The following is a 16,900-nucleotide window of genomic DNA, read 5'->3' as shown; positions in this document are numbered from 1 at the left end:
ATTTATCATATTTGGTGTTTTGATCTATGCCCCAAGTTCATATGTGGAGCTTTTAGGATGTAAGTGACCTAGTCATATGTTTGGCACTAGACTTAATGTACATTCGGCATGTTGTTCTTCTATAACTCTGGCTCTCAGACATGTCCAGCGTGGTGCTGTTTGGTTCCTGCATTGAGGGCATAGTGCTGAGGGACAAGTAAGATTCCTCTTTCATTTTGCCTTATAACCTTTTTAAACTCTTCATGGTTTTGATATTAAAGCTGTATTTGTATGTTTTTTTAATGTAGCGAGGGCTTCTCTTGCAAGTGTTTGTAGATGCAGTAGGGACGAACAGTGTGGGGGGAAATGTCTTAATGTGTCCAGGACTGCCAGCTAATCATGGTTGTGATGTCACTGCACATGAGAGTTCGGCTGCTTCTAATTGTACACAGACAGACTTGAAAGGCACATTGAAAATGTCAAATTTATATATAAAACGTGTGTTGCATTCTCTGTAAAATAAAGAGTATCTGTCATTTTTTACTGCATTTTTCCATACCTTCTGATTAAGTACAATGAGATATACTACTGTGTGGTGTGAATGTGTGATGTATTCAGGTTCGGAGAGGCTGTGAGGGGGAATCTGGTGATAGGAACCTTAGCCTGGCCGTCTCCGTGGGTCATCGTCTTTGGATCCTTTTTCTCCACCTGTGGAGCCGGACTCCAGAGTCTGACGGGAGCCCCACGTCTCTTGCAGGCCATCGCCAGGGATGGGATAGTGCCCTTCCTCAGGGTAACACTCACACACTCACACACACTGTTTGGTCCGATGTCCGGGACCCTCAATTTAAATATTTTATTACCAATCTAAATGTTGTCTTTGTGTGTGTAGAGGACAGTAATAACTCTACACATCATCACAGAAGAAAATCACTGACAATGCTGATATGTACATTTTATCCCCTTGTGAATTCAGCGCTCACCAGCATGTGTGTGTGTGTGCTTCTGTGTGTATGTAACAGGTGTTCGGCCATGGTAAAGCGAATGGGGAACCTAAAGGACACTTCATAACTCAGTGCTTTAGGAATGTTTCTGTAGGATTCTTAAAAGACGGTGTTGACGTTGAGATCTCCTTTCTTCTCTCTCTCTCTCTCTCTACAGGTTCTTCCTGATGTGCTACATGTTTGTGAACCTGGCCTGTGCCTTACAGACTCTGCTGAGGACCCCCAACTGGAGACCCCGCTTCAAGTTCTACCACTGGTGTGTGAAGAAACTCATAGGTTTTCTTTGGCCTTAGGTCTAAATTGTTGCTGTCCAAATATATATATATATATATATATCTCCAAAACAGTCATTTAAAACCTTAATTTCAATGGAAGGCAAAGTAAAAAGAAATTCTGTGGCATTTCTATTGGTCCATTCATCATGACATTTTCACACAGGGTGAAGGACAGCTGCTGTGACGTAGTAAACTACAAATAAAATCCACAAAAATGGAGATTCGTGGGGCCACTGAATACAAACAGAATACAGAATGACTGCATGTAGGACAATGCGAGTTTTTATGTAGAATATATAGCAAATGTATCTGTGATGTTTTATAACAGCCTCGATTTCCAGAGCTGTGAGAAAGCAGAGAATATAGTCAGTGAGTCCACTGAATCCAGCCAGTTAAATAAATGTGTTGGCAGATGTTTTTTTTCCCTTTGTGCTTTGTGCACAATGTGCAGAACAAATCAGTATTTGGTTCCTAACTATTCCACTCTTTAATGAACCCAGACGTCACTGCAGGAGAAGTGACTCGGCCTTAGTCCAAAGTAGTGTCATTAACACGTTCAGTCTGTGTACTGTACATTTAATGTTTCTCTCTCTCTCTCTCTCTCTCTCTCTCTGTCTCTCTGTCTCTAGGACCCTGTCTTTCCTGGGTATGAGCCTGTGTCTCTCGCTCATGTTCATCTGCTCTTGGTACTATGCCATCGTTGCCATGGTGATCGCTGGCTGTATCTACAAGTATATCGAGTTCCGGGGGTGAGTGGAGTGCACACACTGACGGAGGAGGGGAGGAGGGGACGGGCAGATTGGGTTTTTTTTTTGGGCATACGGACGTGTCAGGGTTTCAGCTCCAGTGTAATCCTCCTCAGCCAGAGAGAGGCAGAATTTGATCCAGGATTTGATTTATTTCATGTCTTCCCTTTTAAACTTGTTGAGAGTCAAACTGCGCTGTGACCTGGGCTGGAGGATCAGATCGTGGGGAGTACTCAGTGAGGGGATTACAGCCTCAGAGTCATTGCAGAAGCAGCACGTGGGGTGTGTGTGTGTGTGTGTGTGTATGTGGTACTAATTTGGCACCGGATTGGTTTTTCCACAGGGCAGAGAAAGAGTGGGGTGATGGGATACGAGGCCTGTCCTTGAGTGCGGCACGTTTCGCCCTCATGAGGCTGGAGGAGGGACCACCACACACCAAGAACTGGAGGTAGGGGTCAAAAGGTTCAAAAGTTTGAAATCATTTAATGTTCAAAGTGTATTTAGCTTGGGTAAAATAGTATTTTGCACGTTATTTTATTAGAATTTAATGGGACACAAGGTAAAATGAGGTATTTTTGCTCCTACAGTTCAGATCCCCTACAGTTGCACTGTGTAAATCATGAACTGTCCTGAAATCAGGGGAAGGTGGTTTCCAACCCCCCTTCAAAAGTTGCATAGTTTAGTTCCTTCAGTTTTGAGGGTGGAGTTGCAATGACAGAGGCTCTGTTCTCCCTAGGTTTCACAGTGATTTTGAAGCTGTAATTTTGAGATAAAAGAGGGGCCCACCAACCCACAAACTGTGAAACAAAATCACCCAGTTTATTTGTTGTCGTGTGCCTAAGTCAGAAAACTTAAAGGAAAAATTGAGTGCACGGAGACTTTAGAATCGTACCGGCCCTTCGTCTGTGTTTCTCCAATCACAGCACTAGACCCAAGTTTATATGACAACTGTGTGCGGCTCATTCTCATTTAAAAGAACATGCACTGAAACCAGTCGTTCTGAAAAGTGCTGTTTATACAGAGGGAGAATGGTGCTGTGTTGTTTGATCTGTGTGGCATTTTGACCAACGTGTGTCACAGACAGACAAATACTGACTAATATTCATGTTAACATTAGAATAAGGTTCATAGTAACATCAAACCTATATGAGGGCACCATAGATGTAGGAGCCATATGAGAATATTTAATATGTCACAAAGACAGGCATCACTTTATGCATCACTTTTAGCCAACAGCTAGGGCCTCTCTCTCTCTCTCTCTCTCTCTCTCTCTCTCTCTCTCGCTCTACCCAGCTTTTTAAATTAGACATGGGATATTACACAAAAGTGCACAAAAAAGCCGCGTCCTTTCAAATCACTCTCTCTCACTGTCACTCTCTCCCTCTTTCTTTTTATTCATCCCCCTCTCTCTGTTTCTGTCACCCATGTCACTCTTTTTCCTCTTACTCACTCACTGATTCTGTTTCCCTCTCTCAATTCCTCTGTTTTTCTGTCCCTCTTGCACTCCCTCTGACTTTTCCTCCCTGTGTCACTTTTGGCCTCTCTCTCTCTCTCTCTCTCTCTCTCTAGGCCTCAGATTTTGGTGCTGGTCAGTGTGGATGGGGAGCAGAATGTGGAGCAGCCTCGTCTACTCTCTCTGACCAATCAGATGAAGGCCGGGAAAGGCCTGACCATAGTGGGCACAGCGCTGGCCGGAACATTCCTGGACAATCACCCCCAAGCTCAACAAGCTGAACAGGTAGAGAACACATTTCAATCTTTATACATTACACAGATGATGTGGATTGTCTTCAGACATGTAGCGAACCACTGACCTTCTCCCGTCCTCTCCTCCCAGTCCCTGAAGAAGCTGATGGAGACAGAGAAGGTGAAAGGCTTCTGCCAGGTGGTGGTCTCCTCTAACATCCGTGACGCCACCTCTCACCTGGTCCAGGCCAGTGGGCTCGGCGGCCTGCAGCACAACACTGTTCTGGTCAGCTGGCCTCGCAACTGGAAGCAAGCAGAGGACCATCTGCTCTGGAGAAACTTTATCGGTGAGTCTCAGGAGCTCAGGTCCAGTCTGTCTCCTGCAGTATGGTAGAGCTAAATCAGTGGTTATCTGCTCTGAACACATGAGATTCAACACTGATCAGTTAATGAAGAGGTCTGCCCTGAGTCTGTGTGGGTGTTTTAGAGCAGGAAATATGATATGCAGGTGTGTATGATGTGGGCACTCCTGGTGTCCTGGTGTGATTCTGAAGCCTTGAATGGAACCTGTCCAACAAATGTTTGCTTTGAAACACTTTCTAAAATGAAGCAGGGCAGATGTTGATTTGAAGTGCTTTTGACATTATTATTATTCATTCATTCATTTGTTCATTTATTATCTGTAAGCGCTTATCCAGTTCAGGGTTGTGGTGGGTCCGGAGCCTACCCACAATTACTGGGCGCAAGGCCGGAACACACCCTGGAGGGGGCGCCAGTCCTTCACAGGGCGACACACACTCACACATTCACTCACACACACATCTATAGACCCTTTTTTTAGTCTTTTTTTGGACTGTTGGAGGAAACCAGAGCACGCGACACACACTCACACATTCACTCACACACACATCTATAGACCCTTTTTTTAGTCTTTTTTTGGACTGTTGGAGGAAACCAGAGCACTCAGAGGAACCCCCGTGGACACACGGAGAACTTCAAAATTGTTATGTTTTAAGTTAAATGTTGCTGTTGTTGAAGAACTATAAACACAACCTCTATAATCACTGGTATCAGGCTTTGCACCCTCCTGCCTTTATAAACTCCCGTATGTGTCCCGTCTCGCAAACTAGGGTCCTCTGATTCTAGTGTCTGGCTGTCTCCAGGTTCAGGCTGTCCACTGTGGGTGGGGGGCGCTTTGGTGTAGCTGCCTCTAGCCTCTGAAACTTGTTGTTGGTTACCACATGAAGTCAAATTTAGGCTGAACTGACAAAGCATTTTTAGAGTTTATCAGAGGCAGTCTATCAGTGAAGGGTGGATCAGTCTCGGCTGTGTGAACTGTGATCTAATTCCAGTTTATTGTTGTAACCTATTGTGCTGTTAATAGCCCTATTATAGAGTTGACATAAACCAACCATATCCTCAAGGCTATATAGGACAGCCCTTTTAGAGTGGGAAACAATTACTTTAAAAATCAATTTTAATATTTACTGTGCCAGAGCTTTAATGTTAGATAAGCACACCACCTTCTGCTGTAGTATGTTTAAACCAGCTGTTCATAAATGTGCAGATTTGACCTGTTTAGATACAGATACCACTTTCATTTTGTGGCTGTTAGGGACCTGCCGCCCCCCTGCAATCTGGAAAATCTGTGAAAAATACTGTGGCCCTCCTATTGTACCAGCATCTGAGTTTTCTTTTTTTTCTGTTTGAGGGTGTTCACTGGATCTTATTAAACATTTTGGGTTAGGTATTTGGTCATATACCGTATCGTCACTGTCCAATTAAAAACACGTATCTCCCAAAATAGTAACATTTCCAGGAGAAGGAAAAATACTTTCTTAATTTTCAATTTGTTCCAAGTACGTTTGGAGCATTTCTAATGGCCCATTTTCATGAAACTTTCACACAGTGTGGAACGCCACTGTGTTCAAAAAAACTTACAGTCACAGAAATAGAGATTAATGTTTTTAATTGTATAGCGACAATATGTAAGTTAATGCTAAGTATAACATTGTGTGAAAAATAAAGAAATATAATACAAAAATATGAAAATACATTTAAAAAAACCACAAAAATGTCAGGAGAATACAACCACGTTCTTTGTCATGTATCATCTGAGGCCTCCGCAAAACTTTTGCATTTAATGCCGCATTTAATGCCGACCCGTAGTGTATCAAAACCATGATGTGGAGGGGATAACTGTAAATGTAAATCATATTCAAACCTTTATGAAAGTGTCAGTACTTTGTGAAAAATTGCGCTACATAAAAGACATAAATTTGTTTCACACTTTCTTCCCCTTCACTGAGCTTCAGCACTTGTTAACACAGAACTGTATAGTAATATGCTACAACATGATAAAATCATATACGTGATAAGTATTGACAGGTTAATGGCGCTATTTGTCCTGCTGCAATAAACATGACGGCTTCATCTTACAGAGTTGGTCCGAGAGACCACAGCTGCAAGCAAGGCTCTCCTGGTGGCCAAGAACATCTCAGCGTTCCCGTCCAATGGTGAGCGCTTCACCGAGGGCTACATAGACGTGTGGTGGATTGTTCACGATGGCGGTATGCTCATGCTCCTGCCATTCCTCCTGCGGCAGCACAAGGTTAGCACCGCACAACTCTAGAGCCGTCTAGAATCACGCCTCATTTTTATATAATAGTCCTGTCAATGAACTGGAAAGGAGTGACATGCTGTTTGTGTAGGAAAAATATACAGCTGACATTCACATGTTCCTGAACTACACCCACCCCTCTGTGGCGCTGACTGTAATTGTGTGTTGAAGGTGTGGAGGAAGTGCCAGATGCGCATCTTCACTGTGGCCCAGATGGACGACAACTCTATTCAGATGAAGAAGGACCTGACCACTTTCCTCTACCACCTCCGTATAGACGCCAAGGTGGAGGTGGTGGAGATGGTGAGGGTCTCTTTTCCGGCTTTTTTTTCAAGAATTAATTTTTGCATCACACTGATTGTTTTCTCTTCTGTTCTCTTGTCTTCTCTTTGTAGCAAGATAGTGACATCTCAGCCTACACCTATGAGAAGACCCTGATGATGGAGCAGCGCTCACAGATCCTCAAGCAGATTAACCTCACCAAGACAGAGCGCGAGCGTGAGGCAAGCACACACACACACACACACACTAACACAGACACACACACACTAACACAGACACACACACACACACTAACACAGACACACACACACACACTAACACAAAAACACTAAAACAGACACACATTAATACACAATAACACACAAAAACAAACACAGACACAAACACACTAACAGGGACACACACACTAACACACACACTAACAGAGACACACACACTAACACACACACACAAACACAGACACACACACACTAACACACACACACACTAACAGAGACACACACACTAACACACACACTAAAACAAAAAAACACTAAAACAGACACACACTAATACACAATAACACTCACAAACAAACACAGACACACTAATACACACACTAAAACAAAAAAACACTAAAACAGACACACACTAAAACAGACACACACTAATACACAATAACACACACAAACAAACACAGACACATTAATACACACAAACACAGACACATTAATACACACAAACACAGACACACACACACTAACACACACACTAACACAAAAACACTAATACAGACACACACTAATACACAATAACACACACAAACAAACACAGACACATTAATACACACAAACACAGACACAGACACACTAACACACACACACACTAACAGAGACACACACACTAACACAGACAAACACAAAAACACACTAAAACAGACACACACTAAAACAGACACACACTAATACACAATAACACTCACAAACACAGACACACTAATACACACACTAACACACTAACAAAGACACACTAATACACACACACACATTTCCACTGGCCATGACCACCCTCCAAAGTGAAATGAATTTACTTTCTGAGTCTTCCTTTCCTCAGGAGAAGTAGCAGTGGTAGTTGCTGCAGTGCTTTAAGCACGACTCAAATGAAGCAAAACAACAACATAATTTGTTACTGCAGTAAACAGCAGGAAGCTACTCCTCCACTCCTGCCTACAACCGTTTTCTCAAATCTAAAAGAGCTGAACTGGGCACGCGTTGGTGATTTTACAGTTTTAAAACAGGGATATCTTCAAGTGATAGTGTAGGATGTGGTCTTTATCTTTAATAGTGTGTGTAGTTTTCACACACTAACCCTAACACTAACACTGCCTCTGAACCTAAAACTACCCCTAAAACTACATCTAATCTTAAAAAAAACCCTCACCCTAACACTAACACGAGCCCTAAGGGATCAATGCCTTAAAGTGTGATCATTAAAGGGCTTCTGAGACTCTCAAATACAGTGATACAGTGCATGGGGTTTAATCTAATACCACTGCCTTCTAGTAGACCAGGGTTCTGTCTGCTGCTTTGGGAAAGACATCACACTTAAGAATCACACCATTACGAATCCTTGACCAAGAACCCTAACTCTAGATAAAAGTATCTGCCAAACGCCCTGAACATAGGTGCAAATATACTTGACTGCTTAACTACAAGCTGAATATATCAAGAACATGCTGAAGCCACAGTGGAGGGATGAAGGCCTAGGATATGGTCCAGGAAGTGGGCTGAGGGAAAGTTTTGTATCTTCTAAAGCTGAATGAGCTGAACCTACCTCTTTCAGATCCAGAGCATTACTGATAGTTCTCGTGGCTCAATCCGCCGGAAGAACCCAGCAGCAGTCACCACCCAGCTGAGTGTGACTGAGGAACCGTCGCCCAGCAGCAAGGAGGAGAAACCAGAGGAAGAGGTAACTGGATCCATCAATAACGCCAGCACAACCAGCCTGATAATGAATTACATATATAAATAAATGATTATGATTATTTGTTAGCACTTCTCTTCAGATCGCTATTCGAAAGGCTACAGGCCTCCAACACAAGCCTTTAATGACCCCTTTAGCTAATGGGCTAATAGCACTGTGGTCAGTTTATTAAAATCTACTTAAAGATCTTGTGCCACTTGTTGTTTTACTGGATAATGAACAAAATGAGAGAGGATACTATAAATGAGAGAGGAGACTATACTGTCCTCTCTCTCTCTCTCTCTCTCTCTCTCTCTCTCTCTCTCTCTCAGTTTCTTTCTTCCTCTCTCTCTCTTTCTCTGTCTCTTTCTTCCTCTCTCTCTTTCTTCCTCTCTCTCTCTCTCTCTCTCTCTATCTTCATCTCTCTCTATTTTTCCTCTCTCTCTATCTCTTCACCTCTCTCTCTCTCTCTCTCTGTCTGTCTCTTTCTTCCTCTCTCTCTCTCTCTCTCTCTCTCTCTCTCTCACTTACACTCAGTCTCTCTCTGTCTCTCTCTCTCTCTCTCTCTCACTTACACTCAGTCTCTCTCTGTCTCTCTCTCTCTCTCTCTCTCTCTCTGTCTGTTCCTTCCTCTCTCTCTTTCTTCCTCTCTCTTTCTTCCTCTCTCTTTCTCTTTCTCCCTCTCACTTTCTTCCTCTCTCTCTCTCTCTCTCTCTCTCTCTCTCTCTCTCTCTCTCTCTCTCTCCCTTTCTCAGTCCATTTCTTCCCCTCTCTCTCTCTTTCTCTCTCTTTCTCCCTCTCACATTCTTCCCCTCTCTCTCTCTCTCTCTCTCTCTCTCTCTCTCTCTCTCTCAGTTTCTTTCTTCCTCTCTCTCTCTTTCTCTGTCTCTTTCTTCCTCTCTCTCTTTCTTCCTCTCTCTCTCTCTCTCTCTCTATCTTCATCTCTCTCTATTTTTCCTCTCTCTCTATCTCTTCACCTCTCTCTCTCTCTCTCTCTGTCTGTCTCTTTCTTCCTCTCTCTCTCTCTCTCTCTCTCTCTCTCTCTCTGTCTCTCTCTCTCTCTCTCTCTCTCTCTCTCACTTACACTCAGTCTCTTTCTTCCACTCTCTCTCTCTCTCTCTGTCTGTTCCTTCCTCTCTCTCTTTCTTCCTCTCTCTTTCTTCCTCTCTCTTTCTCTTTCTCCCTCTCACTTTCTTCCTCTCTCTCTCTCTCTCTCTCTCTCTCTCTCTCTCTCTCTCTCTCCCTTTCTCAGTCCATTTCTTCCCCTCTCTCTCTTTCTCTCTCTTTCTCCCTCTCACATTCTTCCCCTCTCTCTCTCTCTCTCTCTCTCTCTCTCTCTCTCTCTCTCTCTTCCTCCTTCTCTCTCCCCTTTCTCTCCTTCATTCTCTCTTACTCCATCTCCCACTCTCAATGTCACTCTTCCCCTCTCTCTCAATCTCTCATTCTCCCTCTCTTGCTCTCTCTCCTTCAATATATCTCTCCCCTCTATCTTTCTCTCGCTCTTTTCCTCTACTTCATTCTCTCCTTCATACTCCATCCCTCTCTCTCTGCCTCCCTCTCGCTGCCTTTACTTTCTCTCTACCTCTTTCTTCCTCCCTCTTTTCTCTCTCTCCCTCTATTTTTCTCGCTCTCTCTGACTCCCCCTTCATCTCTCTCTCTCTCTCTCTCTCTCTCTCTCTCTCTGTATATTTGTTCTCTTCTTCATTCAGAACTAATCTCACTCTTCTTCTTCAGAGGTAACAGCTCTTTCTCTTCCTCCTCCTCCTCCTCCACCTCCTCTGCCCTCTCGCTGCCCACGAACGTGTTGTGCCCTGCCCTGCCTCTCAGTGTGTCACTGTGTCCCCACCCCCACAGGAGCAGCTCATCCATGACAAGAGCACCAACCCCCCTACCCCTGCCACTCCCCAGTCCCCTGCCACCGAAGCGGAGACCCCCGGCACGGTGGTCCAGATGACCTGGACCGAGACCAAGTGTGACGGAGAACAGGCCAAGCCTCTGGGAGCTACCACGCCTGAGGCCATCAAAGACCTCTTCAACATGAAGCCGTAAGTGTGAAAACCAGTGTCGGTCCACCCTGCGGCCGCCTTGGCAGTGTCCCCAGGCAGTCATGTCCACTCATACAAGACTAGGCTCATATCGCAGTGAATGGGGAAAAACCTTTAAACCAACGGTTGAAGCCAAAGTAATGTTTCAAAAACTCTTTTAAAATCACTGGTCATTTCTGATAAATATCACATGCACAGTGTGTAGCACTGGCTCAGTCTCAAAAAGAGAGGGATTTCACACTTGGAGCATTAGCAGCGAGATGTAAACAAATTACATTTCATTTTTGTAAGCTCCATTTTTGTTCATTGATATAATAAATGACCTAAAAAGGGGTCTGAGAGTAAAATATCAGGATTTTCAGGTGGCTTAGATTCACACACTCAGGTTGTAGAAAATGGCCTCTTGACCTGCAGACAGGACGTCTCCTGAAGCGTGTGAAAGACTCATGGCTCAGGGCTTTAACTCCATCTGCTGGACAGAAGTGTGTACTTCACTTACAGTAAACTGTTTTAAAGGGCCGCTCGGGTCTAAAGCTGGAGTTTGTCGCTTTCCAAAGAAAAGTATTTATCACCATCTTTAGTTTCCTGCATCATTTGAACACAGCAGTTGTCCGTCACACTGTGTAAAAATGTCATAATCAATGAACCAATAGAAATGCTTCAGAAATACTTGGAATTTAATATTTTTACATTGACTTTCATTGAATGTTAAGGCTTTCTTCTTCATATACGTTTTCCTCTGGACAGTGACGATAGGGTAGAAGGCATGTTACACAGCACAGAGCTCAGCAATATATTATTTGACCTCACCCGTTTGAGTGTTTACATTGTTGTTTTTTTTTGTTTGTTTGTTTTTGTCTGTTTTGTTTCATCCCTCACTGTAATCCAGCGTGCATTATTTAAATCATTCTCTACCACTGTCCTAGTCTTCCACATTTTTCCAACCCTTCTTTAGCTGTTATGAAGTAATGAAAGTGACTGGTCACTGCTTTTCTGTTTTACGCTATTTTTCTATTTACCCTGCTACAGAGAGTGGGAGAATCTGTAAGTATATAGTTCTGTTTCTGTCTCTCTCCCTCTCCCTCACACACACACACACACACACACACTCAAACACACACACACACACACTTCTCAGCACTTCATATGCATGTCTTTTTGAAGGTCCACATGTTCCAATTACTGAAGCCCTTTTATCCTTTTATCCAGAAACCAATCCAACGTTAGACGCATGCACACAGCTCTCAGACTCAACCATGAAATCAAGAAGAAATCCCAGGAGGCCAAGTTAGTCTTGCTCAACATGCCCGGCCCACCCAGGAACAGGACTGGTGATGAGAACTGTATCCTTTAATGGCACTCTTTGTGTGTGTGTGTGTGTGTGTGTGTGTGTGTGTGTGTGTTTGTTTTTGTGTATTGTCAGTACACTTGTCAGAATACACACCAACGTTGTCAGGACACATGGTAATGTCAGGACCAAAACCCATGTCCTAACTTTTCTGACCCTGCCACCATGTTCAGAATGCTCTAAAAGACATGTGCTGTGAATTTCAGGAAAGTCCTAATTTTTAACTCTCATGAGGGTCAAAGTGAGGTAAGGGTGTCTAGATTTGGCTCAAAAGGGTGCGCGCTCGCAGTGGCCACTTGAGGAACTGCAGCAAAAGCCACGCACACTTTGGAAGTGACGTCAGCATAAAATGGCTTCCAGTGATCTTAAACTCATGGTTCCTGGGGATATGAGTTATAAATCAGAGCTTAATTGGCTCTCTGATTGGTTAGTGGAATCGCACTTATTGGTTCGAGAGCTTCGCGGCAAAAAAACAGGTCCCATTTTTCCCGGGAAACTGAGCGGTGGACACGAGACAAGCTTTTAAATGGTAAGTTAATGCATCTTTATTGCATCATTTTAAAGTTATGTATAATAAATTTACAATTTAAAATGTAGTTTTTTTCTGATTTATTTAATGCATTTGAAGTGGTTCTGTGGTTAAACTATTTATTTATTTATTTAATTAATTAATATACACGTTTGTTGGACTTGTTTGTTTAACCAGGCACACACCTAGACATTTTAGAGTGCTTTAGAGTGCACAGGTTTTACGCTTGGGGAGTAGAAGTTTGTTAAGTCGACGTGCAACGCGTGAAGGAAAGGTGCAGCTCCGAGAGAAAGTTTATTTAGGAGAGAGACGCCGTGGACTGCAGAGTGGGGGATGGGCGCGTGCAGCTGCGAGAGCAGAGTTGGGGCGCGTGCAGCACGGACAGAGTGGGGGATGGGCGCGTGCAGCAGAGTGGAAAAGTTTAATCACAGTTACAGAGAGAGTTGGGTGAGGGGGGCAGGGCTCGGCCACAGAGTTATTAATAAATGGTGAACAGGACAACCGCTTTTGGTCAAATTTCACATCTACATCTACATCTAGTCTAGTCTTTAATATATTTAGCCATTTACAGCCATGTTTTCTCTGTTTCTTAACCCCAACTCTGCAGCATGTTTAGTTTATTATACAAACTATGTGTTTATTGTATGTATTAAGTACGCAGTGTACAGTTTGTGTAAAGTACAGTGAGCACACTGAGAGTACAGTACAATTATAGGTGTCAGACCCTTGCTGTGGTTATTTTTTGTTACAAATAATTCCAGACTTAGTTAGAAAACTGAAATAAAGGCATGTTGTTGCCTTAAAATGTTTAGTATTCAAATCCATATTTACTCTTTTTCAGTTCATAAATTTTATGATTTAAAAACAGTATTAAGGAAAATGTTAAGCAGAAGAACGAGGCGAAATCCTGTGGCAGATGCTACAGAACATATTCTTTCCTGCGAGGACAAGCCTTGGTTTGAAGAAAGATTTATCAACTCATGTAAAGGTATGCCTGAATATTTACATTACATACTACATTTACAATAATTACAGTTATAAATATTAAACCTCAGGGGCACGTCTGTGGGGTGGGGGAAGGACATTTCTTGTAGCTTTAAAATGTTTTGATTCTAAAATTGTGTTACTGTTACAAGAAAAAAAGTTTAAAGGTTAAATTTCACATGCAGTAATTGGCTCTGTCTTAGTAGAATTGTATGTAGAATTAGATTTGTGCACCTGCAATTAAGAGTTTGTGATTGTATTTGTGGGAGAGGAGTTTGCAACTCCTGAGGAGATTTTCTCTGTGACTTCAAATTATAATAATACACATGTGACTATTTTCTCCAGTACATGTTTCACTGTCACTGGTGCTCAGGGGTTTTGCACCAAATATGCCTCCATAGTGGCACACTTTCAAAAGGAAAGAAGCATATTTTATCTTTCCGTGGTATATTTAATGTGGCGTACAAATGCAGGCTTTTACAATTTTGCATGGGACATGTCCCACATCCCTGTGGTTCCTATGCCAATTAAATTAAGACTAATACTACACCAAGCAATATAAAAAAAAATGGATTTTTTGACGCCCAGATAGAATTCAAAGAAAGTGTACATTGTTTTTCACATGACGTTGTAAGCCATTATATTTAACCAAACAGTGGGTAGGTCTTGTATGCTTGGTGTCTTTCCAATTTAATCATTTCTGCTTAAGTTCTTAAAGTTTGACATTTAATTAGAAGTTCTTAAAAATTAATTCCATTTACATTTTCCCCTTTGCTTTATTTTAGGAAGGGGAGTATTTGCTCTGGTGAAGATAGAAAGAGGAAGCTTTGTCCTTGAATACCAAGGACAACTTATTTCTCAAAAAGAGAGTTCAGAGAGACAAAAAAAATATACAGAAAAACAAAATGGGTTTTTGTTTGACTTTAAATGGAATGGGAGTAGCTGGTGGTAAGTGGCTGCCTGTTATGTAGGATATTCTAGCTTTCCTTCTTTTAGGAAATCCTAGCTGAGTTAATTTCTAACAGATAAAATTAAATTACATGAATAAATGACATACTGACATTTATTTAAGAGTCATACTTAAGTAGTTGTAATTTTAGCAGTTGGTGTTGTAATTAAATATATCTGAATTTCCTTTTTCAGCATAGATGCTGCCAAAGAAGATGGGACTTTAGGACGATTAGTAAACGATGATCACAAAAATGCAAATTGTAAAATAAAAAAAATACTGGTTAAAGGCAAGCCACATTTGTGCTTATTTGCTATGAAGGACATAGACCCAGGGCAGGAAATAACGTACAGTTATGGAGACAGCCCCTGGCCTTGGCGTTCACTGGTGAGTTTATATGATATTTTATATGAAAATATGGAACACTTTATAAAAATGCAACAAAACAAAATCTGTAACTTGTTAATTAGATTTAAAGGACAGGGAAAAGATATTCATTAAATATTTTTGTTTACTTTATGTAGTATTATTTCAACTAAACTATTTGTTAAATATAAAAAAATTGGAAATGGAAATTTGATGTCTGCAACACACAGGGGACAGAACCAAGTTTACCATCGTGATTATCATAGGAGACAGATCTAGAACACAGGCAGGTTAAGCTCATGCTGTTGGAGCACATACCAAATGAGGCATGGCATCATCCTGCTGAAATAACCATAGATTTCCTGGGGAAAGACATCATCATTTTTCTCTAAAAATAGTAATGTTCACATCCACATCAATAGAAGCTACTCACATATGCAAGCCGTCCATGTAGTGGTCACTGATGCCCTAGGAGAGGTGTAGGGTTTTGCCCGTCACTGATAAAATTTGGATGGTCCATTGTTTCAGTGGCACAGAAAACATGATTTATTTGGATTTTATATTAGGTACAGTATATTTTGAAATGTACTGCATAGAACACTATATATTTTTACAATAATTCAAAATACAAAGTGGTGAGAACCAACCTATCTTTGCTTAAAAACAATGGAAGCTTTTTACCCAATATAGATCTACTCTTGTTACCAGCTCACCTGCTTGTTATGAAATGCTTTAAGATTAAAATATATCTCGAGTGTCTATACATATTGTCCCTTTAAAAATTTGTCTCTGCGCCTGTCTTGAAAGCAGCCAATTCTAATTTTTTTTTTTATATTTACAAAATAAAAATAAAAAATAAGTAATTATAAACACATCTTCAGACAGACTTAAACATTCTAGACTTTAACACTTGAACACTGATTAAGACAATGTCTGTGTTCTCTTGCATGTCTGTCGTGTTTACATTGTCAATTTTAAAGATTACCAAAACCCTTCATGACCTGATGAGCATAAAATACTCACCACTGGGGCACAGTTAAGCATGTTGAAGCATATTGACACGAAGCAAAAAATTAGTTTTGATAAAATATTACCAAGTTTGGAATTCATGTGTTATATATTAAGCAATATCCGTATGTCCAGTCCTTATTTTATATTTGGGTGTAAGCGATGTTCATGTTGCTTCTCTTAGTCCTTATTGTTGTCATTTTGTTTTTTTCCCATGAGCAATGAAAGTAAGCAGCATGAAATGTCTGACTGGTCTTTGTCTCACACCTTGCAGGACAAAAACATTAACAAATCACCTGAAGGTCCGGATCTTTCGCTGATTTCTCATGAGCGGAGAGCAGAAATCATGGCAGCACAGGTAGAAATGGATTATCCATACACTCTATTTGGACAGCTATTTATAAACTAAGTTTAATAATAATATTAAATAACTGTCCTAATAATGATGCTCCAAGACTTTTCTGGGGTAAAATGTTTTGACCTGAGGGAAGCCTCAAATGTCCTGACATTGGACTGTACCAGAAACGGGGTGTGTGTCGTGTCCTAATTTTACACCTTGGCGTAAATCACTTTGAATAAATTATTGTTGATCCTTGTTTTAGATTTTAATGGTCAGTTTTGTGGTCATTTTCTGTTATTGTTTTAATATTACTATGCCTATATTCATTTAGACTGACAGCAGAATCATACGGAGCGCAAAGCTTGCCAAGTACGGCGCTGAACCTGAAACTTCTTTGGCCACCGAGGAGCCAAAAGTGGAGGCTACTGCTGCACAGGTAAAAAATGAACCTATTTTCATATAATAGTAAGCTAGGCATTTCAGTATTTCTTTCCATTAAGGGCTACTACATCAGTGCTGCCCTTACCCAACGATTGTCCTGACACCAAAATTCCAGCACTGTTTTGGGCTAAAATATCTTGGTGTAGTTAAAGGGGGCGTTCACGGTTTTAATCGAAACACACCTTTATTAATATACAACTCTGAGGATGTTTCCTCATCATTTGCTGCTTTCCAGTAGTTTTGCGTGCTCAGAACTGATCTAATGCATTTCTGAAGCCTGTTTTTAAAAAAAGAAAAAATGTCTCTGTCCACTGTTAGGATTCTCTCTCTCTGCTCGCAGCAGAGAAACGGCATCTA

The 16,900-nt window shown here is 41.6% G+C and overlaps 1 protein-coding gene and 1 long non-coding RNA gene across 3 annotated transcripts in view; both read left to right on the top strand.

Annotated features, from left to right (window-relative positions):
- slc12a5a (solute carrier family 12 member 5a) overlaps positions 1-16,900 on the top strand; it is a 230,317-nt gene that overhangs the window by 194,729 nt on the left and 18,688 nt on the right. Inside the window, 15 exon segments of the mRNA XM_066665857.1 lie at positions 139-196; positions 598-772; positions 1,002-1,106; positions 1,109-1,239; positions 1,888-2,007; positions 2,348-2,452; positions 3,574-3,742; positions 3,842-4,037; positions 6,132-6,301; positions 6,482-6,613; positions 6,706-6,813; positions 8,414-8,539; positions 10,388-10,578; positions 11,608-11,622; positions 11,788-11,921. Of these exon segments, the coding sequence (XP_066521954.1) occupies positions 139-196; positions 598-772; positions 1,002-1,106; positions 1,109-1,239; positions 1,888-2,007; positions 2,348-2,452; positions 3,574-3,742; positions 3,842-4,037; positions 6,132-6,301; positions 6,482-6,613; positions 6,706-6,813; positions 8,414-8,539; positions 10,388-10,578; positions 11,608-11,622; positions 11,788-11,921 (1,935 nt within the window).
- LOC136692797 (uncharacterized) lies at positions 12,133-16,120 on the top strand. 2 transcript variants are annotated; one of them, XR_010801985.1, is made up of 5 exons: positions 12,133-12,455; positions 13,297-13,443; positions 14,225-14,387; positions 14,583-14,775; positions 16,037-16,120. It is a non-coding gene; the product is annotated as an uncharacterized lncRNA (long non-coding RNA). The 2 variants fall into 2 exon arrangements; XR_010801984.1 differs by having other exon boundaries at positions 12,133-13,443.

This window comes from Hoplias malabaricus, chromosome 3 (genome assembly GCF_029633855.1).
Source record: "Hoplias malabaricus isolate fHopMal1 chromosome 3, fHopMal1.hap1, whole genome shotgun sequence".
Classification (NCBI taxonomy): Eukaryota; Metazoa; Chordata; class Actinopteri; order Characiformes; family Erythrinidae; genus Hoplias; species Hoplias malabaricus.
The sequence above is the reverse complement of the archived record's forward strand: the minus strand, read 5'-3'. Positions and strand labels throughout refer to the sequence as shown.